At 40.8% G+C, this 25165-nt stretch overlaps 1 protein-coding gene across 1 annotated transcript in view; it reads left to right on the top strand.

Annotated features, from left to right (window-relative positions):
- Positions 1-25165, top strand: part of LOC134528054 (dynein axonemal heavy chain 1-like) — a 257114-nt gene that overhangs the window by 218450 nt on the left and 13499 nt on the right. The window contains exons 29-37 of the mRNA XM_063361270.1: positions 107-302; positions 1639-1835; positions 3714-3868; positions 9884-10139; positions 11954-12064; positions 17431-17610; positions 18085-18336; positions 20963-21115; positions 23629-23900. Coding sequence (XP_063217340.1) covers positions 107-302; positions 1639-1835; positions 3714-3868; positions 9884-10139; positions 11954-12064; positions 17431-17610; positions 18085-18336; positions 20963-21115; positions 23629-23900 — 1772 coding nt within the window. The remainder of the gene's footprint in view (positions 1-106; positions 303-1638; positions 1836-3713; positions 3869-9883; positions 10140-11953; positions 12065-17430; positions 17611-18084; positions 18337-20962; positions 21116-23628; positions 23901-25165) is intronic.

Genomic DNA, 25165 nt, shown 5'->3' with positions numbered 1-25165 from the left:
GAACTATTCCAGCACCAGTCTGAAGTGATTTCGGGAAGCCACTGGGACTGTCCGTCACGGAGAGGTGGGTGTTGATGTCATCTCTCCGACGGTGTACTGTGTGCAGGTGAAAGTGAAGGAGGCGGAGAAGACCCAGGAGGTCATCGACTCGACGAGGGCGCAGTACATCCCTGTGGCGACCCGCGCGCAGATTCTCTTCTTCTGCGTGTCCGACCTAGCCATCATCGACCCCATGTACCAGTACTCGCTCGAGTGGTTCGTCAACATCTTCGTGGGCAGCATGGAGGCCGCCGAGAAGACAGGTGAGTACTGGGGCAGACTCAGACAGGTGTTTGGAATATGGGCCATGACGCAACTTCATCAAGAGAGCAGGTTGTGGCACCCTGACTGGTGTGTGTAGTATGGGCTATGACACAACCTCAACAAGAGAGTATGGATAGTGGTCGATTAAGGGAAAAATTTAAATGATTACTTTTATTGAAATTTATAATGGCTGGGTTATAATTCGACCGACAAATTTCTGCTGCAGGTTATTCACGAAAAAAAAAAACCAAGTTGAAAACATTTACGAATTATCGCCTAAAGTTATTCCCAAGGCTGCTGGTATACTTATTGGAAATATCAGAGTAACACTGAGCATTTGGATACTAAGCAAATTGCTACAACAACTGCAAAAGTTGTGGCTGTCGTAGGAAGGCTTTATTTTGAATAACTGGGGGAAGCAAAAAGTAAAAAAAATGTACATAAATAAAAGAGCTTCTCCTTAGTTTTCCAAATATCACATTCCAGCTTGCAGTACCACTTCCATATTGCATTTATTGCCTTGTGTGGGATAGGACTTAGCCCCGAGCAGTTTCTTATGTCAGCAGCCATTGAATGGTGCTATAATTACGATAGTTGCAGATGCTGCCAGGAAGCTATCAGTATTTTCTGGCGTCCCAGACTCTAGACCGTATTTAAGTATGTAGTTTTGACAGTGTATTATCTGTGCCTGTCACGCCAGGAATCCGAAAAAAAAAATTAAATATGAAATCATGGAAGTTAACTAAGAAACAGAGAGTTAAAGTGCCTGTTTAATTTATAATATTAGAAATTTCGAGCCAGAGGAAATTCTTTTAGACTGCAACTTTAAGTTTGAAAAAGATGGCACAGAGTTCATCACATTGCTGAGAACCGACAAAGAAGTAAATATCATCATGTATGATCCAACACAAAATTCTCGGCTAATAATTTATTAGTAAACCTAAAGGAAGTTCAGTTTGCAAAAACTGGGTTCGCTGTTTAAAACATTATAAAAATAGTTTTTCTAGTAGATGAAGCTATTAAATCAATTTAAAAAAATAGGCTGAATATGACAATTTTATAATGGTGTTACACCTTTAGTATATTTCATTGGTTTTGAAAATAACCCACCTGCTACGTTGTGAACCTTGCATGTAAATACAACTGGACGAAAAATCGCAAGTGCTTTGGACGTCATGCAGTCAAATTTCCGTCTCATGGTGCTCACGCATTTCGTCGCATCCCAAAATTTCACCAGACGCCCAAAGAAGTATGACTTGAACGGTTGTAAAGTACGTACTGCTAGGACCTGGCCCTCCTTGAAGCGACCGAGCGTGTGCTTTGTGTGCACGGCAGCGGACACGAAGAAGCGCATCGCCAGCATCAACGCGGTGTTCACGTTCGACATGTTCTCGAACGTGTGCCGCAGCCTGTTCGAGCGCCACAAGCAGCACTTCGCCTTCCTGCTGGCGGTGCGCGCGCGGCTGGAGGCCGGCGAAGTGGACGGAGCCGAGTACCGCGCGCTGCTCTCTGGCGGCACGGCGCCGGCTCAGGTCAGTTCGCTGCCGGGGACTGAAACCTAGTCTTTCCAACTAGTTTGGGGCCACCGTTAGGTCAGGGGGCCCTATTTTTTTTCTTATCAGAAGCAGGTTAGCTAAACGTCTGGGTGTATTACTGCTATCACCGGCCACTGCACTGGAGGGTAAGAGTAAGAGAGCCCTACCGATTCTCCTTCCTTTCCCCTACCCCTGTCACGAGCAGAAGCTATAAGGTTGTGACGCCATGACGGGTCCCAAGTTTTCAAATATCTTACACCTATTCTATTTAACCAGCGCGTTAATTATAAGCAGGTGGTGACTGGGTAACTCTTCATGCTAAAGCTAATTGTTTCCAGGAATATGCCAGTTCAGCCGAAACCCAACCATTTTTATTCCTTTTCTTTTTTTGTATTGACGAGCTTCGAACATGATTTATGATTTTGAGTGGACGTGGACAAGGCACTTGAATTGATTAAAATATCTTTAATTAATTTCTTACTTAATCACTCAAACAATTTTTTATTAAAAAATTTTAAAAAATGTTACCATTACAATATTTAAAGTAAATTACCAAAAACTGCTCAAATAGCACTATTTTACACCTTAAAATCCAAATTTTTCCGGGGGAGGGCCCCAGGACCCCCCGCTTTAATAGGGGGACCATGCTTCTTAACCATATACAAATCCTGGCTACGCTACTGGTGGCTTATAGCTATAGTCATTGTGAGAAGTTAAGCATAAGCTAATATCAGGCAAACTAACTAGTACACATTAATCCACTTGATTTTTGTGGTATAGTGTACCATAAATTTTAGTCCTCCTACGAATTTATATATAAAATGATTTTCATTACAAAACAGCATTAAATGTTCCTCGCACAGTTCGAATATCTGTTACTAAGCAATTAGTTCGTCAAGTAGTTAAAACAACATTATCAACTTTGGATTTGAACCTCCCAACCAAGATTTTTTTTTTGCTAGTATTAATGGGCCCAGCCGACAGATAGCATAACATGTCCCGCAAAACATGGGTTCAGTTTTCTTTATTCAGAGTCGCACTTCTATATCTCCATCTTTGTTCGATGGTCGAATGGACCGTGTGCCATGTTGGGAACCTGGTGTGATTTCGGTCAAATAACGAAACCGAAATCAGATGACCGGACTGGTGTTGGATCTCCAGTATCAAGGATGTGTGTACAGTGTTTTACTAGTGTCGCTCCATAGCCAGGGAGGTCGGAGAGTAGAATATACACATCGCGCCAACCACCATTTTCCTCAAAGAGCGACTGTATCACATTCATGTGGAGAAGGTCTGAATTCCATCTCAGCACCCGGGCACAATTCTTATTTATTAGCTTCAGGCTGACAAGCCATAGGTCCCTGGTTTTACTCCCAGTCCAGGGCGGTGATTTTACACTCACGGAAATATTCCTTCCCAGTTACAGGACTTGGTACAATGTTGATCCATCACCTCAATGCTGTGGAAGGCAGCTGATAATCACGGTAGTATTATTTCACCTAGTCTTCCACGGTCACGCCATGGAATTCCAAACCTCCCTCAAGGCATATCAACATATCACTATCATCCTTAGTGACAGAGGTTGGCTTGAGGTTTGTTGGCCGTATGAATGTAAATCTCGTGTCCAATCCCAGGCTTGGTGGTAGCAGACAGTAGCAGGTTCACAGCACCAGTATGCACTTGGTCGTGATGTGAAAGGGTGGGAGAAATGGGAGCACCGTCTCACGGCTACTGCCACTTGTGAATAGTCCGTGTGTGACCCCACCAGGGAGTGAGGAATTGAAAGGTCTGACCACACGGGCATTGTGGCTTTCGAGGCCTGTGTCGCTGCACGCCCTCAGGACGGGAAGAGTGACGCGGGTGTCTTCTGCCCAGGCGAGGCCCAAGCCCGAGCTGGAGTGGCTGACCACCCGGGCGTGGAACGAGATCCAAGGCCTGGAGTTCCTGCTTGCCTTCAAGGAGTGGGTGCCGCACTTTGCGGAGGAAGGCGAGAAGTACAAGCGGGTGTTCGACTCCACGGAACCTCACAGGTGAGGCGCCGAGAGTGCACGGCGCTCATAGAGTCGACACTGCTGGGTCAAGAGCCATAGCAGCTAGTGCTACTACCAACTCGGCTTCTTGTTAGATTCAGTTAATGGTTTTTTTATTCAAAGATTGAAAAAACTATACTTCTTCGAAGTGAAACTTCTTTGGGCGCGATAAGAGTAAAATTTCAAGTGCAAAGTTTTCGTGGAACAGTGTTGTGAAAGGTTTCTGACGAAAAAAGTACAGAGAATAGGTACTTGGCCAAAGAGATATAAAGAGAGAACTATGCTATATACGTTGCTTGGCTCATTTTCGTTCTCCTCTTTGTGCGATGATTCGTCCCCCACCAAAAAAAAAACGTTATAAATTTTAACAAAAGAATAAGACAGAGAGTGTGTGCATTTGCTTATTTCAGAAAATAGCTATAGGTATCCCATATAGTCAGCTGTGAATGCTTTGAATTTTATATTTGGTACCAGCGCGCTTGCGTTTATCCTTGTTAAACCAGCAGCGTAGAGAGCGCTGTTGAGACAGTCCCTGCATAACCTCCAGAGATAGCGCCACCTGTTAAGAATTTAATATTTAGTTCAGAGATTTAGCATGTTCCAATTGGTATAATTGTTTGAAGAAACAGTAACGCGTACAGTTTTTCTGTATTGTGTATTTCAAACAATCAGTAATATTTATTGTTAATTAATCATAATTGATTGATCAATAGTTATTGGTACCATTAGCAGCTATTTTTAACTGAGTAATAATTTAGTAAATTTATGTTTATATACATAATTGTCTTCTTTCTCTCTCTATTTCTGCGGTTTTACCCCTTATGCCATAATTACGAGTTGAGGTTGAATTTCCAAAGAAGTTTTACTTCTATTACATGTAGTGAGTTAAACGCACTATTTTTTTTTTAGTCAAAATATACATATCGAGGGGTATTGAAAAAAAAATTGGTTAGTCCAGTTTTTGAAATAGGCGAACATAACTGTTTCTATGTCCAGAAGAAATCAACAAGTTCTAAGCATCTTTCTTATTATTGTCAGAAACTAAAAAAAATTTTGCATATTAAATTTAGGCCTACCTCTTTCCGTTAGTTACCAACTTTTGCCAGTTCCTCCCGAAATGTGCATATATCAACAATTAGGTTTTATTTTCTTTATTATACTTTTTGCCAGAATTTTAGTAATATTTCAGTGGGTGTGTGGACTATAGGCCTACAGCCACACCTCCCCCCTACAACGAGCCTGAGGCCACGAGAGACGACGTAGAATGAAGTCATAGTCCTGTGATTGAGCATAGACGGAATGCATGGGCAGGGGACGCCAAGCAGCCAAAAGAAACGACCGCTATGTTTCCAGCTTACAAAAATCCAGGAAGGAACTCGGCTAAACTGAGCTCAAAACTGACTAGAATTATGTATTTGATCCTGGCCCAATGTACTTTCGACGCGGTCACAGCCGACACGCACCAGAGAGGCTGGGAAGGAACCGACCACGTATCGCTGTAAGGTACCACCCAGACAGGGGCGCCCCAGGGCTGAACAACCACTCAGGTCCCCGCGCCGGCCATTTTCATTTTTTAGTCTTCCTTGTTTGCCTAGCTTTATTTGGAAAAAATATTGACATTGATGGGGAAAGGAAGTATTAAATTGTTATTACCATGTAATTCAAAGAGCGGGTAGATACATTCCAATTTTAATTCAGTTTCCATGATTTCGTAATAAATAAAAACTTAAAAAATATTTTATTGCCTCATCTAGTGACACGATTTCACCGATTTTGACCGTTTGTATTTGTAAATGGGGACCGGAAAAAAAATCGCGGGTTCAATGACCTGCAGGATGAACTCCAAAGTTCTACTTTTGCTCGGGCAGATGATGACCCACTAATCGGACGCTGTCTTGTGATACAACCCGTGATTTGGAACAGATTTGATTGAGTGTTTCTCATTTGCCCAAAGTCCCCCACATGAGTTTTCAGCCAATAACAGAGGAAACAGCAAGGTATAACTATTGGAATTTCGCGAAATGAATCCGGCGAATTATTCCGGTGTCTGTTTATAAAACTTGACCATTAATAATTTATCAGGAAGTAAAATCACTTCAAAATAATATAATAGTTGAAATTTAAGTTCCAGGTGGGTTTAAAAAGTTTACTTATTCCTTTATTTTTCCTTGCAAGCTCCCCAACCCCACTATTCTCTGGGAGGAAGAGGTGGCTATTCCATATCCCCAGGCCTCGCAACAAGGCCCTTATCCTAAATATTAAGGTATCGAGTAAGTAGTCCAGGGTCGCCACTGTAGCCAGGAGTGTCTGGGGGGATTTCGGTAAATAAGGGAAAATGGAAACGAAACCATGTCTTCTTAAATGCAAATCCAATGCATTGCGACCTCACTCCACATGATTTGCTGTGCTCTTTTTTTAATTGCAGTCAAATCATGGACTTTTTACGCTAGAGTGCGCCTACAATAAATGTTATTCGTAGTTCCAGATAACTGGGTCATCGTATGAATTACTCTCGACTCAGAATTCTGATTTCAGTTGTGACAAAAAAAAAAAAACAGGGTAAACATGCGCGTGAAAGGAATTAGAGTGTGTTTGCGGTGGACTTGGCAAGTTTTGAAGTTTGTGAGTTCGAGTTGAAAGCAAATGGACTCGATGCCCGTACATTCAACGAATATCAGTGGATAATTTGTAACCAGATATCCAAGTGAACAACACATAGTGAGTGTGTTTAACAGTGTGCACACTCTGTTCAAGAAAAAAGTGAGTTTTTTCTTTGAAAGGTGCTGCAAGGGAAACTCAAACTTTGACAGATGAGTAAGATGGTTTCAATAATTAATATAAATATTCATAATTGGTAAAATATCCTTCCGCTGTATGAGCATTTTTTTCTTTTGTTTATTACATCTCGGGAATCAGATGTCAAAGTCTAAATGTTATTTGTAGCACCAGGGCTGGTGCAAGGTAAATTGGCGCCCTAGGCGAAAACCTTAATGCCCCCCCCCCCCCCCCCCCGCCGTACACCCCAAAAAAAAATTTCCTTGCCTCAAAATACATCACGTAAGCCTAATATTTTGTCAACAATCAAATGTAAGCAGGCTTGTGTTTTTTTTTTACTTTTTTACTTATTACAAATCATAAACAGGTCACCGTGGACTTTAAATAATTACTTATATCACTATAAACATTCCAAACTGTTACAAAAATCCATTTTCATCTAGTTTCAATAATCATTAAACATATTATATGAGCTGTTATGTGTCGAGCTGCGCCGCCCCCAGCTACTTGGCGCCCTAGGCGGTTGCCTAGTTCGCCTGTATGGACGCGCCGGCCCTAGTAGCACGTGTAAACAAAAATGGGGGTGGGTAGTATCACGACACTACCGTAATATTTTTTTTTTTGCGTGAAAACGTCTTTAGTGGACTATCATGTATAATTTAAGAGGAAAGAAATGAAATTAGCCTTTTTATAAATGTATTTATCTATGTTTTCCAGATTATACTTAATATGATATTTTACATTTATCAAGAGTAAATAAATATTTACTTTACATTTAATGCGTTTAAAACGGGGTAGTGAAATGAGAAAAACGAGACGAATGGTTTGTAAATCGGGTCTTCTTTGTTCTAGTTGATTTCAGCCATCTTAGCCTCTGTATTGGTAGACGCAGTCAGTGGCTCTACGACAGAGCGCAGCGCTTGAAGTGGCACTCACGAAGGCGCATCGCTCGTTCTCTTAAGCTCTGGCGCTCGTTTGATTCAGTGCGAGCCGGCCTGAGCGCTCGGGCACTGCCCCGCTGCCTCTGGCGCTGAATACTTCTGTGACTGCGTGACGTTGCCTGAACAAGCACTTTTATAACTTTTTGTAAACTGTCACCCGGCACAACTTTGCACTCGACAACTATTTTCTTTCTGCCTGTCTAACTTTTTAGAGCACCTCAATATCCACTAGCCAACGCACACATAACTCCTGTAAACGTTTCCGTTGCGAAGTTATGATTGATTATTTGGTCGCGTAGAGTGACTTTCGAGATTCCGTTCCCAAACCCACCCTCCTTCCCCGCTCAATGACGTAAGCGCACGATGGCGTAAGTTCACTAGCAGGCAATTTACAGTGGTCTATTTTTAGAATGTATACGAAACTTAGCGATACAACCCTTGAGTCACGAGGTTTAGGCATGTTAAAATTTTTGGCGACAGCAAAAGCGTTTCACCGCTAACTCTGGCGGGACTTTAGTATGGAAGCCTTTTTTAAGACGTTTTCGCGTTAAAAGGCCTAACCTTATTTTGAACGGATAGGGCGAGGTGTCGCAGTGATAAGACACGACTCGCACTTCAGAGATGAGACGTAGCTCCTGGGTGGAGGGAGGTCTGTGGAGTCCGGACCACTCTCTTCCAGGATTAAAAAAAAAAAAAAAAAAAAAAAGCTCAAATACCATAACACAATAAAAGCAACATGGTTACATAAGGTTTCAGAAATATTATTTTGGACATTTTTGTTATCCTTAGTGGGCTGCAATAATATATAACCTCCCCATTATAGCACAACATACTTCGCACACACAAAAGCGGCAGGAATTGTGTTTTCAAGTAGTCTATAATTAATTCCGGTCTGCGCACGTGTTTTTGTAAGCATTTATTTCATACAAACTTGACATGTCTGTTTCATGTATTTGATAATATTTATAGATATTAAAACAATTTAATGAAAAACAAAAAAACAAATCGTTGCTTATATTTATGTTGGTAAACGTTGGAGTTCTGAAAAGTCCACTATTCCCCGGGACTTTAGTGTGACAGTCAATTTTCTATTAAAATTCGAAAATATCAACAAAAACAATACAATGGAGTTGCTTGACTTCTGGGATGTAGCCACGTTGGAGGCGAAGATATCACCGATGTTTCGGTCGACGTTGCATTCACCATCATCAGGGACCAGTAACTGGCAACATAACAGTAACCGGCAACATATCTTAAACAATGTAAAAAATATATATACAAATCCTAGTAAACGAAAATGTAACGACATTTTCGGAAATAACCCGACAGTTATGCCATGTGATAACACTAATTGGCACGCATTAAATTACAGGTTTAATTGATACTAGATCAGTTTATAATTTTATTTTAGGACCCTTATCCAAAAAAAAAGGAGGTTGTCTGTAAAGTCGGTTTACGGACGATAATTTTACGTGATAACGCGAGTGGAAGAGAGAGATGCGTCACAAGCCGAACGCTTAGGCCGATCGTGCCTCTCTATCGCTTGTTCCGCGCTCTCGCTTGCACGCTCGGCTCAGGCGGAACGTGACAATTAGTCATGCTTTTTCGTGCGTGCAGCCAGCGTTCATCGATTTATAAGACGTTATCACGTCAAAAATTCAGGAGAAGAATTATTTAACTAAGAAAACCGAATCAGTATCTTAAAAATGTTTCACTGCCTCAGAACAGCCACTGCTACATTCAATCAGCTACAGTTATTTAAGTCAAAATTAATGTACTCTAGTGGACAGTTTCATTTCTGGTCTCTAATGACTTAGCTACTGGTCTCATCTTTGGCTCTGATTGCATCGCCAAAACTGACCGACGCGGCTGCAACCCAGAAGCCAAGCGACTCCGGACAATGGCCGCGAAAGCCTGCCATCAAATTTTTCTTTATGTTCAGTTAAATGTTAAAAATTCTACCAAGAATTGTTATCTTCTTGACAATTATGGAATTTAATGTAAGAACACAGCACCCCGTGCCACTGTTCAGAAATGACAACTGCCAGAAGTCATTAATGCAACCATCATTGTTGTATCTATTCTCCTCTAGCAGTTTCCAATTTTTAATTCATCCTGAAGTTTCTGTACATATATCCTTCGTTGGGGAGGCTTTTGAAACGGCAACAATAGTACATGCGAACTTGCTGTATCAGTGAAATCTACAAAAATTTACAGTCATAGCTCCATCCAAACTATGTCCGGAGGGCAAGGGGTTCGCATCCCGGGTGGCTGCTGAGCCGGGACGTGCTGCCTGCAGGGAGCCGCTGCCCAGCCCGTGGGAGGACTCGCTGGACGACTTCCAGCGCCTGCTGGTGCTCAAGTGCCTGCGGCCAGACAAGCTGGTGAACGCCATGCAGGACTACATCGTGCGCCACCTGGGCCAGCAGTTCGTGCAGCCGCAGACCACGGACCTGGAGAGCCTCTTCAAGGATTCCAGCGCCACGGCGCCGCTCGTCTTCGTGCTGTCGGCTGGCACCGACCCCGCCGAGGACTTCTACAAGTTCGTCGAGAAGGTGACTCGCGCCCGCGTCCAGTGTTGCGGTCACTCTGGCTGGCAGTACTAGCCGTAGCTGATGCCCGGAAGTAGCGGATCCAGAGGAGGGGGGGGGGGGGCTAAGGGGCTCAAGCCCCCTCCAAAAGCATCTGGGTCCACTATTGTTTTAGTGTTTGCCTTGATAAAGCCTAGCCTCAGCTGGGTCAAGCCCCTCCCAAACCAAAATTCTGGATCCACCACTGATGTCCGGCATGCGTTGCAATGCCTCAATCTATTTTTATATAATAGGTACACCTATACAAAGCATCACTCTATCTTTGTCTCTCTAATTCTCTATCCATCTCTATATAAATATCTCTATATATCTCTTTATCCCTCTATACTTATATACATACGTATATATCTACATATATATCTACCTGTATCTATCTTCGTATCTATATATATGCTTCTATATCTCTCCTATATATATTACTCTAGTGCAATGAAAATATTAAAAGTCTATGTTTTTACCTGTCTATATTTTATCTATCTTTTTATCTGTTAGAGGTGTTACATACGTATATAAAAACACGCGCGTATCCAAATGCAAAATCGTGTAAAAATTTTTAACTTACGGAACTTACGGAGATTTAATGTTTTGAACGAAAGAACATGTATAGTTTATTTATATAGATATATATGGCTTAAAAATAACTCGCTAAGAAGCCTCATAAAAATGACTGTGTGAAGTAAGCCAACAAGAAATCAGCTGGGATTTAGCATTAAACTTTATTACAATAAAAAAAATGGGGTTGGTGGTTGTCCTCATTTGGCCTTTAATATGTCGTACGTTGTACAACACCGTTCCAGTGCTTATTATAACCTTGTACGTGCAGGGGAAGACAACTTTTTCGAGTTCTTCGAACCTTGCGGAGACTCACAAACTCCCCGCAGGTATATGGGTTGTGGAAGTCCGTTTGACCTCGTTACACGACTCTTCGCAAGAGACGCACGTGCGAGAATGTCCAGCAGGTCTAATCATCCCCCTCCCCTTTCCATCATTCAGGTCTCTAACAAACCCGAAACATTACGACAGCAGCCCAAGACTGAGTACGGTATCATTCATTACTTACGTAATTTACTTAAATTGCTCTTATTTTATTCGCTTGATCATTTAGCGTCCTTTTTTTCTTCTTGTTTTCAATATCCCTAAGCTGCTATTGGCTCAAATATAAGATTCAACTCATAGCAGAGTAACTTGTACCATTTCTTCTTCGAATACACCCCAAAAAGCATTTCTGTGCGCCACTGCTCCCCGTGAATAGGTAAATAAATTTTGCAAGATTGTCAGACCTTTTATTGACTCGCTTAATCGTATCACTTAAACAAATTCTAGAATTCACCGACCAGACGACTCGCGAATATTTACCCACATTACTAAAGATATTCTGTATGTTAACCAAGTTTCTTGCACCCTGTCCCATTTTTGAGAGCAGCTACAAATTCAACATAATTTTCTGATTTTAAAGTAGTGTGTTAGTACTATTTAATAAATCTTTAAATGATTTTAGGTACAAAAATACTACTTGTAATACATCTATCAATCACCAAAGTGATATATATAGTCAGTCTTTAAAGCATGTTAAGTTGTAGCTAAAAATTTTTTTACTTTTCTTTAGTAGTCCCTTAATTTAAGTAGCTTGGAAGCCAGCTTCCTTTCTTCCATCACGTTTAGCTGGAAGTCTTAGGATAAGGAAAATTATTTAAATCATTGAAAGACGTTCCTCTCAGTTTTACGTGTTTCTGTTTCCCCCACCGATGTGTTTGAGTGTTTTTTTTTTTTTGTTGCAGATGAATTTCAGCAAGAGGGTGAAGAGCATCTCGCTCGGACAAGGACAGGGCGAGAAAGCCGCTTTCTTGTTTACAAATGCCGTGGAGAATGGAAACTGGATCTATTTCCAGGTGGGTGGTTCAACTCTGAGGCACGTGCGCGACAAGAGGGTTATCCCATGACCACACATCACCACAGTCCAAGCCGCGCCCGCGCGGTCGAGTCTTGAGGCGATGCGTGCGACCCTCTTGCAAGAGTGTGTGGTCTCACGGAGCTCGGCTGGGACTTGGTGACCTCCGTGATGCTGAGGCTGAAGGGTCGAGTTCAGTCCGAGGTCCACGGTAGAGGCGCGGGCGTGTGTGTGGCATTGTTGATTGTAACATGACTTTATTTGGTTTGTAAACTCTGCACACCGTACGTGAATGGAGGCTGATGTGACCTGTCCTGAATTTAAAACAGACAGGGATGATAAACTGTAAGCGCTCTAAAAATGCTGCCATCGCAATAATGCGACCTGGATTCCAAGGTCAACAGCAGAAATAACACACAAAAAAATCTGAACACCAGCGGCCTGGGCCCCCTTTGGTGAAGGGGGGAGGGGAAAAGAGGCAGATTGCCCTGGGCCACAAAATACTTAACTGTAGAGAGTGGCACATCTAAAGCGAAATAAAAAAAGGAAGACCAACTGTTGATTAACTGAAACTAACATATTAGAGAACCAAAATATTTTTAACATTGCGTACCGGGAATTTGTTTACTTAGTTATGAAGATGTTGGTTAAAATTATTTAAAATTTTAGTTCATAGTATTTCTTAGACACTGCACATTACCGCGACGGCAAAAAAAAACAATCTCTAGGTTTTAAGGGCCTGAGCGGCTACAGTCAGTGTCATGTGAAGGGAAGAGGGAAGCTTAGACTGGGCTGAATGGTACAGCCCGGTCCCTGTACTCTTCTGACATTATATCAGAGCAGTCGAGGCTTTATTGGTTTGTTACGTAACTGTACCCCCTACCCCGTTCACCCTTCCACACTGCCGCCATTCCTACCACGTCTGCTGTACGGTATTCTACTGCATTGCATTGTGCATACTAGGCTTTTTTTCTTGTGAAATAATAAGGTCGAGTTTCTCTATAATATCAGTCTCTCAGTGCAATTTACCGATACAACATTTGCCAACAGGGAAACTTTAAAACCGCACTGTCTTTATTTGGGAAGCTCAAACTCTCCAAAAATCCTAACAGTTATAACTTCGATCTTCACTAAGAATAAACTAAGTTAGACCTAAATGTTGTTTTAGGGTTTTTCTTTTATGAGTACCAGTTGAAAGACTATAACGTGTTATTTTATGTTACTAAACACTATTAAATATACACTATTTTAATATTTTTCTTCCTTGTAAGTTGTAAACGAATTCCTCTTACTCACCCTGTGCTCAGCTCATATATTATTTTTGAACAGTCAAATGTTTAAAACAGTTCGACATAAATATTCATAAACATGGGAAAACTTTATTCTACCAGTGGCTAAAATAGCCCTTAGTTTAAATTTTTGTTAACTTATAACAATAATAACAGGAGTAAAAATAATGGATCAAGTAAAACATGTCTTAAGAAAATATCAGTTTCATTTGCGTTTAAATAGAGTCCAAGGATATGACAACGCATCTAACATCTCAGGCAATTTTAAAAGCGTCCAGTCGAGAATTTTTGAAGAAAATCCACAAGCGTATTTCAAACCTTGCTGTGCCCATACCTTAAATCTATGTGGTAAGCATGCAATGGAAACAAGTTTTGAGATGAAATCATACTTTGGGAACGTTCAAAAGCTGTATAAATATTTTCAGCAAGCCCAGCAAGATGGAAGATTCTTCAAGACAAAGCTGAAATTTCTCTTCATTCAACTTCAGAAACAAAATGGAGTGCAAGAATAGAAGCTATCAGTCCTCCAACATAGAACTAAAAAATGTATTGTCAGCACCCAATGCATAGGAAGATCTTGACCTACTAGCTGAAGTTTTTAGCTGATGTTAATGGCTTGATTGAATGGATGAATTCTTATGTCTTTGTTATTTTTACCACAGTATGGTACAAACTTCTCAAGTGTATCGAGATGAGAATAAAGATTTCCCAAAGTCCTAAGCTTTGCCTTCCTAAAGCAACTGAACACATAACAGAGCTTAGGTTGACACTCATTTGAAAAGATGTTCAAAGGTGTTGACTCTTGATGAATCAAAAAATTTAGCTTTGGAACTTCAAATTTTTCTTCAATCGAAAGTGACCTGGCTCCAAAAAAAAATTCATGACCAAACAGGTGTTGAAGAGTACATTTTCAAGTCACTTTAAGAGAGACTTCAAGAACAATTTTTCAACCCAGCCCTTGAAATTCTTCTAACACAACTAAATTATTTAGCTGAAAGAATATCACATTTTACAAAGTATTTTTCACTAGTGAAGAACAAGAATACTGCTCAAGCGCAAAAGACGATGGTAATCCCACAACACTAACAGAATATGTTATCAGTGAAAAGCAAATCCATGAACAAGCTGAAGAACTTGTTTCGAATTCTCCTTCATATTTACAAAAAGATGACCTGAAACATGAACGAAATTTTTTTTACAAATTTCGAAAATAATGAAAAATGTGGTGTGGGTGGTCATATTTCATCTGCCCTAGACATTATTAACATGATTTACAAAAAAAAAGTAGATTGCAAAATGTCATTGCTCAAATATGTACGGCTCTTCGTTGTATAAAGGCTCTAGTAACTGTAGCATTTGGTGAGAACTTTTAGTAAACTGTCATTGATCTAAAACCACTTACGATAAACCGCAACTGAAGATTGACTGAATCACCTAATGTTCTGAAGTAACGAGCATGAACTAACAGACAAGCTGTCTTTTCACAAGATTACAAATGACTTAAATGCAATGAAGGCTAGGAGAAGAAGGTTTTAAATTACTTGTTTCTGTGTAACCTTAACTGTGTGTGAATGTGTTTTTTTTTTTACTTTTACTGCTTTTAAGTTCAATTTCTTAAGGAACATAATGTTTAGAAATACTATTGTGTTATGCTATAATTTAATGTCAAGAACTTTAAAATGACAATTTCAATATAATTATTTGGTTTTAAAAATAAATTAATACTAATGTTAGTGGGATTAAATATTTTTAAGATGTTGTCATCTTTCTTTATTTTTTTGAAACAGAAACCATAATTATACCAATACTTTTTTTCTAAACTAACCACATACAGATCTGGTGGTATAGTCTTATAGAGAGAGGTAGGGACCATTCAGGTCAATGGTGTGTAAACGGCAAATTTTTGGCCGATGGAGTGAAAAAGAAACTTTTTTTTGGTAGGGGAGGGAGACACAAACCCAAAATTTCCCCTGGCCAAACCCAAACACTGGCCCTGGTCACAAAATGTCATTGGGAGCCCTACCAGCGGCTCGAATGTTGCTGTGTGCCGAAAATCATTGACGTCTTGGCACAGTTTGGCCTTTTTAATTTATTCTAGAGTTTGACGAGCATTAAGTGGATCAGATTTGATTTTTTTTTCTACTGTTTCTTATGAGCGCCCTCCCTATTTAAACTTTACCCGGTTGCCAGTACCTGGCTGGTGCTTCAGTGCTGAGCGGATGGACACGCCACGCTGTCCCACGCTGGGTTAGCACCAGGCAACATTTCCCCTCGCCTGCACTCTAGTGTAGACGTATTTGCCGAGTGTTTTCCTTTCCTTCTCCTCCCATCTTTAGTCCTTAGCAACCTTTTTTATTTCTCGGACTCGAAGGCGATCCTCCCTCCGGGGCTGTCTTCTCCGGGGCGCGCACGCTGTCAGCTCGCACTCTCTCCGCTTTGGAGTTTCCCTTCTTGACTAGTTCGGGAGAAAAACCTGACCAAGAACGTAGTCGCGTAAAAGGGGAGTGTTACCTCCCACCCCTTGCTTTTTACTGCATATGTAGGCAATAAAGTAAGATTTTGGTTTCGTCAAGTTTCGTCTGTTGCATTCGCGGGTGTTTCCCGTCACCCAAATGCCGTAAATTCATAAGTGAGATTTCCTTTTATTTTGGGCTTTTTTTTCGATTCCAATTTTTTGCCCTTTCTGGGCCTTATTTCCTTTTTTACTCACTACGCATGATCTTTTCTGCGTATTGTGGGTCCAACTCTACCTTTGGAATTCGGTTTATCTTCTCTTCTGGCTCAACTCATCTGATGGTTCAGCTAACAAATTCTCCGTGTCCACTAGGACACCTGTACCCTTGTTTCACCAGCCCTCATTCTCTTGGACTGGCCTCCTGTCATTTAGATTATGCATCACGATCTTCTCAGCGTAGCTGGCCAGAAAATATGTTTGCTAGAAGCCTGATCTTATAGATATAAATTCATATTGCTCGCTCTAATGTCAGTGGACATATGTTCAAAAGCCTAGATTATTATTAAGGGCATGTTATAGTTAAGTTCAATTTTAACAGCTCCATTTGTTTACCTTTATCTGCAAACTGTTTTCTATGTTTATTTTAAAGGAAGAATGTAAACACACACCCTTCTCAAGGGCAGTCATCCCTTTTGTGTTTTAGTTTTTTTACCTTATGAATTTCAGAGGTTATACTCAAACCTAATGTTAAAGTTATGTATTTTCTTGTTCTACTTCCAAAGGGCATCGCCCACTTAATAAATCGCAGACGAACTGATATTTATGTGACTTGATGTAAGTTTTTGGACATACGCCATTGCTGAGAACTTTTTATGTTGTTATTATTTACGTCTCACTATTGAAAATATTTTCAGGCGCCTAGTCAACAAGGCAATCATTTAAACTACTTGGTTGAAACGAATATTTTTTAACTTTTTAATTTATCTCTCTTTTAGTCTCCAAGCATAGTATCTACGGTCCACAATAATTCTACAACAGTAGCTTGTAGAGTAATTAAATATATGTCACATGAGCTGGGTTCCCCCTCTGAACATTAATATAATAAATTTATTTTTCCTTGTCAGGCCAGCACTCGCTTGCAGGTTTTTTTTAATGTGTTAAATACCAACCGAAAAAGAAGCTCAGAATCAAGTGTTACAGAATGTGCCTAATACGTGATACGTAAATTCTACCCAAAACGCATATGCAAGTAGAGAGAAAAATTTCATAGAACCATAATTACAGAATAGTAATTCCTACGCAAACTGTTATTGGTTATAAGGAAAACCCAGTTATAATTAACTTTAACAAAACTCCGCATTATAAAACTTAGTATATCGATCGAAACATTGATTGTGTAATTTTCGGCGTCTGGATGCTGGCATTCACATATGGAAGCATACACATTTTGGTATTGGTGTCGTGTTGGATAAAATAACTTTTACTGTATTGAACACTAATTTATGTTCACCAACATAGAAAAATATTATTTCCGGACATGTCAATGCCAAAAGCAATGCAAGGAGATTTCACTGCCTTGAAAGCACACACTGGGGAAATGAAGGTCCCTCCCTGTCTGCGCAGAACTGCCACCTGTCACCCAGCTGGATGCCGGAGTTGGAGCTGCTGGTGCAGAACCTCACCCCCGAGACCACGCACAAGGAGTTCCGCCTGTGGTTGACGTCCCTACCCTCGCCGCACTTCCCCATCTCCATCCTGCAGAACAGCGCCAAGATGACAGTGGAGCCGCCCCGCGGAATACAGGTCAGTCCATTTCATCCTCACCCCTAACTAGACTTCAGTTGGAGAGATATCTCTGCTAGAGATACTTTTTCCACGTTTAGGTATCAAGTATTCAAGTTTATCCCTCGATCCTGATGGCATAATCGTGAATACATTCATCGAGTGGTACATGATGCTACCTTTTTTAATTTAGTACTTTGTAAGTTCCTGGACATAACCAAACCCAAATATCACAATACAAAGAATATAAGTGAGGTCTTGCGGTAAATGTTTGCTTTCGTATACATCATAATTTATTTTATATATCACAAGTTTTTGATATGAGGAAGATCTTTAGACGTTCTAAATTAAAACAGCAAGCATCGTGTACCACAGGATCAGGCCAACAGGATCATGGAATAAACTTGGATACGTAATACGGAATAATAACCTGGCGTCGTCCTGTTTGTAGCTCTGATTTCATCACGCTGTGCAACAACGTGTACCTGTCTGCAGGCGAACATGCTGCGCGCGTACACGAACCACGTGCCTGACTTCCGCGGCTTCATGGAGTCGGAGGACCCGAAGGCGCCCTCCTTCAGGCTGCTGCAGTTCGCGCTGTGCCTGTTCCACAGCGTGTGCCTGGAGCGGCGCAAGTTCGGGGCGCTCGGCTTCAACATCCCCTACGAGTTCACCGACGGCGACCTGCGCATCTGCCTGTCGCAGCTCAAGATGTTCCTGCTCGAGTACGACGACGTGCCGTTTAAGGTGACTGCCGCGCGGACTCGTCCCTTTCGGACCAATGAGAGCCCACAACCACTTCGGCTGTGTGGAATAGATTCAGCGGGGAGGGGCTGTAGTCCAAAAAAATATTTCTACTCCCCCCTCATTTCCTTAGGTCACATGACATCATTAATACACTCCATTACAGTGGCCATCTTGGCATTTAAAATATCCAGCTTTCCGATTCCATCAAAATGTATATATTCTTCATAATTTGGTAGTCATCATTTAAGAAGGCTTAAGTATTTTATGACACATTGGAAACCAACATTTATTGGAAACCAAAAAATAAATTAAAATATCTAAGTCAAGTTTCGTAGAATATAAGAAAAAGGTAACCTAAAAATATATTATTTTTAAAATAATTTGTATTATATATAAATGATAAAAAATAAGTTTTCACCGTTGAGGTTTAAATGAAACATAATTAAACAGAAATAAAATTAATATTATTTTGAAAATATATGTTTACTTATAGAGTAAAATTTTAATATTGGTTAGATACCTTTTATTAATCACTTTCAACAATGATGTAATGCAATATTATAAGTGATTTCACATTTGTTTGCAGAATAAAAAGATGGATTTTACACTAAAGTATTTACAAACTAGAACAAACCGCAGATAAAACTTTTAGTGAGCCACCATAATGCAGACAATCAAACAAAAAAAATTATAAATACATGTCTAACTTGTAACAAATATAAGATACCAGTAACTAAGATCCCAAAGCTATTTATTTTCCTTTTTTGTCGAGTTTTCTGTGAATAATATTGAAATTAATGAGAATAAAAAAATTTAATTGGTCATTAGCATATAATTAATAGAGAAAACAAGATTGTGGCAGTGACATCGTTAGATCTATGATGGCAAAATCCAGGAGTCTAAAACAATATGGTGGCTGCGACATCATAAACCAAAATGACGGAATTCAAAATGGCAGATGTGACATAATTAAAAATAGTGGCCAGGGTCAAGGTCATCAAAAATGGAGTTATCCAAAACGACCGCCGGGGTCAAAGGTCGTCTTCCGAGATGGCAGCAATGACGTCACAATCCAATATGGTGGTCGGCAATCCCAATCCTCACTCTGACTCCAGGGCTCAGAAATACATTTTTATACTACTTGTTTAAATTAATATTTTTCTATATTTATAGTCAATTTATTATGTGAAAACCAATTTTAATTTGTAATGAGGACTTCGTTTGTGTTTTTTTTTCTAAATCTGGCAAATTTTTATTTTTAATAATTGTGTTAGTGTTATATGCAAAAGCTAAGATATTACCTTCATTCGCGATTTCACATAGATCATTTATATATGTATATTATAAATAAGAGTGTACCAAGAATACTTTCTTGTGGTACACCAAGTCCTATGACGTTTGGTTCAGACATATATTTGTTCCTTATAGTTGTGTTTATTTTTATGAGTTATTTCAACTTTTATAATTCTGTTGTAAAACTATGATTTGAACCACTTTAGAACCCCACCTCTAATACCTAGTGATTTCATTTTTCTTACAGGAAATTATTATTAACAGTGTCGAATGATTTCGACAGATCTAGGAATATGCCTGTAGTATTCTGATTTGTACCTAACGCATGTAAGATAGAACAAATTCTCCTATAACTGAGTTTGTGTTTTTGTTCTTCATAAATCCTTTTTTTCGATTTCAATTGTGTTTTCATTCTTTCGAAGATTTTATTTTCTTGTATAGTGACACGATTACAGCGCAATTTATCTTCGGCAATAATAAAAACTAACCGAGTTTAATTTTTCAGGAAAGAGTATCAATATTTCTTAAGCTACATTAGTAAAACCAACGTCGAAATTTAAATTCCATATTGGCTTAAAATGTTGTTTTAAAAATATTAGGCCACGAACCTTGCTGTTTTCTGGGGTATTTTCACTACATACCAGCCCTTCTATAGAATATTACGGCTCCGCGAAAGTAAATGGCTGTCACTGCTTAAAGAGAACTAAATTAATTAGGATACAGATTTGAAACTTTCAATTTTTAAAAGTTTGTACTACTGGCTTCTTAATTTCAGAGTTATAATTCCTCTAAGAAAAGATAAGTTAAGTTACTTTATCGTAGTGTTGAAATGTTATTAATTGTCAAACTTTTGACATCTGGTGGATCCAGAGGGGGTGAGAGGCACAGGGGTGCGTGCCCCCTTCAGGAGGGTAAAATATGTAATGGATAAAATGACTTTCGAAGTAAATTTTGGGCTAATTTTATATTAAATACTTATCAAAGACGGATGCATAGCTATAAATAACTTAGAATGGATCCAATATCAAGACTCGATTACTAGTATCTAGATATTTTCTCGTTCCCACGATTTTATTTTATTTTATTCAGATTTATGGTGACCCTCCCAGAATTCCATTCTTTATCTGCACCTGCCTAAATAAAGTATTTTCTGAAGTAAAAAATAAGCCATATTTGTTTCTTGGTCTAGCCAATTGGAAAGGAATGGGCAAAAGAGAATGTTCCCAATTTTTACCAAACAATAATATATGTCTCCTCTAACTAGCCTTCCATTTTTCCATTGATAAGCAAGTGGAGAAGCTTCCTTGTTTCATGTTGCATTGTTGGGTTCCAGGTTCTCCAGTTCACGGCCGGGGAGATAAACTACGGCGGTCGCGTGACTGACGACTGGGACAGGCGGTGCATCAAAAACCTCTTGGACGACTTCTACGACACAAAAGTGCTAGATGAGAAGTATTTTTTTGACGAAGAAGCCATTTACCACCAGGTACTACAAGCCTCGATAAAAACTACTTCATTACCTATTTTTTCTCTCAGTACTATTTCAATGTCCCAACTGTTTATATTGTGTTCTTTGTCATTACTTTTTTTGATTATGACAGTTCACAATCAGTGATTAGTGAACAACCAATTTATTGTTTGTCATGCGGGTAGACCTTTTTAACAAGCATTACTTTACTTTTAAATCTTCGAATATCATTAACACATTAGTGTTGTTGCCACCGAAACTGGGTAGAACAATGTCATACATGTTATAGCCTGGTGTATTTACTTGGCATGACCTTAGATAATGTGCAGTATTAACGAATGGTCTGAAATGGTTTAACGTACATTATTTAACTGGAATGTACTCCCATCAGGGCTGAATCCAACATGCACGAGCTCCCTAGGCTATAGGGAATTTTATTGTGACTTGGAGGTGTTTTGGAAGGAGCTATGGTGAGAGGTTAAAGCAACCCATCACAATATCACAGCCACATTCTCACCCTTAACCATTCGGCTAACTTGGTTGACTCAGAGGAACCCCATCCTAGGATGGGACAGACGTTGCAAAGGTCGGTCGACTACGAAGGTGTTTCACTGGGCAAGTTAGCGTACTTAGCAGACCCAAGCCTATCACATCTCTGGGACGCCTCAGACAACCCATAGTTGGAGACAATCACCCAAAGCTTAAGCTCTGCGGAATTTATTACACGCGCTCCATAACCCTTGCGGGCCGGCATATACTTACCGTGCGGGGAAGAGTCCGATGGGAAATGACGTGGCCCCATATGGCAAGGGAAACAGATACGCCATTTCATCGCGGTCCAGAGGCGTCAGAGAAGAGCTATGTCATCCCAGCATCGACAACAACCATATAACAACATAACCAATAGCTTCCCTGCTGGCCATGCCCCTCCTGCATAAAGGCGCTTATCCGAATGTCTCGCATCTATCAGACCCCTTAGAATACACAGAGAGAGAGCTCGTGATCCAGCCGAGTACCTACCCAACCGCTACTAGTCAACCAGTCTAGTACCAGGATAGAATCTCTGCTCACCTGCCCGCCCATTTCGGAGTGGGAACTCATGAGGCTTGCTCAGAGATGGAGACACTAAGGTGGGAGTGAAAACTCTCACAAGTAACCAATCCGAATAGCTCCAGCAATAGTGCTCCAATCTGCGTGAGGAAAGCATTTACCAAGTGTGCTGAGACCAGCCTCCGGCCTGGAGCAGCTTTGGTGCCCCTCTCGAGAGACCGAGGAGTCAACATCTTGACAAGGGAAAGGTAGGGTCGAGGGAAGACTCGCTCACGGGATGCAGTGTCCCGGCTTATAGGTTGCAGCAGCTGAGATGGCAGCCAGCACACTTGACGAGTGTACTACTGCATCATGTGTTGGTGTCCAGCGCACCTTAGGTTTCAGTCGTATTGCCTTTACAGGGGCAGGGGGAGAAGATATAGGAAGAGTCTTGTGGTGGTCCCGAAAAGTAATTTAAAAATAAATTACACTTAAATTGGAACTACTCCATGGGCTTGGTTCCAATTTTTTTTTATTAGAATGCAGTACGCACTTGTTAACACCATAGCGAATTCCTTAATATGAACCTTTAAAACATTTGCAATTCACCATGCGACAGGTGTGGCTAATAGAGGAGTCTGTACTCGCGTTCTTTCTTTGAGGCATGTCGTCTTCACCGCGCTTCCGCAATCCTCCCGGTGCACTGAAGCACCTCCCGACTTGGCTGTGTTGCCTAGACACTGGAGGTTCAACAGCAGACGTTCAGGGTGGCAGCTCCTCTGCTGTCCTCTGTCACGTACCCTCCTCCGGGATCCCCGGCAGAAGGAACCAACTCGTGGGAGCGAGTAGTTCATTCTCTCGCCGCAGCCGCGGCGTCCCCCAACAGCCACGACGAGTTATCCTTTTTGGGTCTGCTAGGTACGGTATCTTGCCCAGTGAGTCACCTTCTTAGTCGACCGCCACTTTGTAATGTCTGTCCACATCGTCTGTCCAATGACGACTCTCTAGCAGCAGCGCTGGACACTGGCAGGCAGGGAGTCCTCATTACACTCAGGGCGAGTTTCTTCTATGACGAGTCTCGTACTTACTGGCTGTAGTGACGATTGGACGACTTGTCGGTTACTCCCTGATATCTGCCCCAATGTTCACCTGGGCAGCATGTGACCACTTCGAAGTCTCGCTGCTATAACCTAATTCGGGCCCCACTTTATCTCCACAGACGGTTGACGTCATTTTATTCCCGGATGTTTTCCCCTGTCCATGCTCACAAGCTGCCTAAGATAAGAGTCACTGACATTTTAATCCATCCTCCCCAGTTCTCAAATGTTGTCGTCTCCACTGCCCCCACGGCACGAGCTAAGTTTTCTGAACAGCAGTCGCATGGAAGATTGTGCCCACGGGAAGGGACTTAAATGGCGTGCACCCCACTAAAATTCTTCGGCTAGTAACCAGAGAAACTTCTCAGCTCGGTCTGTACCAACGTGTGTCGCCGATGCCTCCAGCTGCCGGTGGACACGTCTCTGGCGCAGTACGTGTCGTACATGCGCACGCTGCCACTCAACGACACGCCCGCCATCTTCGGGCTGCACGAGAACGCGGACATCAGCTACGCGCAGCAGGAGACGTTCAGCTGCCTGGCCATGCTGCTGCAGCTGCAGCCGCGCGCCGTCAGCGGCGACACAGCGCAGAGCCAGGAGGAGTCGACTGTGCGCGAGGCGGCGGCCATCGACCAGGCGGTGCCGCAGCCCTTCGACCTCCCCGCCGTGGCTGCCAGGTGAGTACCGAGGGCTTTCACGCCTCACTTGGAGCACATTGTGCCCCTCTTTTTAGAGAGCTGCAGCCAAAACGGAATCCAACCCATTAAGAGTTGATAATACATTTCCCTTTTCAACAAATCACTCTTGCTTCAGAGATGATGTTGTGTCTCAGTTTCGTAATTAGTTTTTTTTTAGTATAGAAATATTAACAACCAAGTTGATAAAAAAAATTGTTTATATTTCATTACTCTTTTATTTTTTTCCTCATTTTGTAAGAGGGCTAGTCACCCTCAACCCCCTTCTTCTTTTCCTAATATATACCTTTGGCTACAGCCTAGGTTAGTTCATAAAGAATAAAAGGATTAAACTACACCCGAACCAGAGATTGCGTGCCTTTTTGCAACCAAGGCCTCACATTGGCGCAAAATATATGGATAAGTTACTGTTCAACTCTTCTTCCCATCCAAAAAGAGTTTGCGATGATATCCGCAATGTCCAGGTGTCTTGTAAGCTTTGTAGTTAAACATTTTTGGACCCGACATTCAGCAGGTTAATTTTCTAATGAGACTGTCAAAAAAGTGTTCCATGTGGACACAGCTGATCCATTTTCGAGGTTATAAAAACTAATATCATTTTCTGTGTCTGGATTTGACTGCAATTAGAGTTTTATAGTTCATTATTGATGCACTTAATTAAGTTATGTGTTAAACTACTACTTTTCATTTAACAACTTAAACCAAAATGTAATACCTCTTGAAGTATAATTTTTTGTATGCTAACAAACTTGGCCTTGATCAAAACTACTACATTTGATTACTCTGTTGGCTAATCGTAAACCAGTGATTGTCTCGTGGAGATATTGTGAAATGGATTTTTGTTTGATTTTTGTTTAGTTTGTAAATCGCTACTCGAATAGCCTGCCTGTCGGCTTAAAAACCTTATAAACATTAAGTCAGTAATAAAATCATTTAGCTGTTTGTGTTACCCAAAACATTTTACGTTCTCACAGTACGAAGCTAGAAGATTTGGCCATTGTTTAGTTTTACATAATAATTATAGTGGATCCTTAGTCGGACCGAGTTTATTTTACGATTCTTTAATAGATTACCAAGTTTAACACAGCATTAAACCATTTATCTACATTTAATTGATTTCAAAATAATGTTTTATATGTGTAACACTGTACTTGAATACATAAAGTTTTATCATTAAATCATACATTCCATCACTTCTGTTTTTCATTCGTGAGCAAATGTTCAAGACATGTGCAGAATATGAATAA

Source organism: Bacillus rossius, chromosome 1, assembly GCF_032445375.1.
Source record: "Bacillus rossius redtenbacheri isolate Brsri chromosome 1, Brsri_v3, whole genome shotgun sequence".
NCBI lineage: Eukaryota > Metazoa > Arthropoda > Insecta > Phasmatodea > Bacillidae > Bacillus > Bacillus rossius.
The sequence above is the reverse complement of the archived record's forward strand: the minus strand, read 5'-3'. Positions and strand labels throughout refer to the sequence as shown.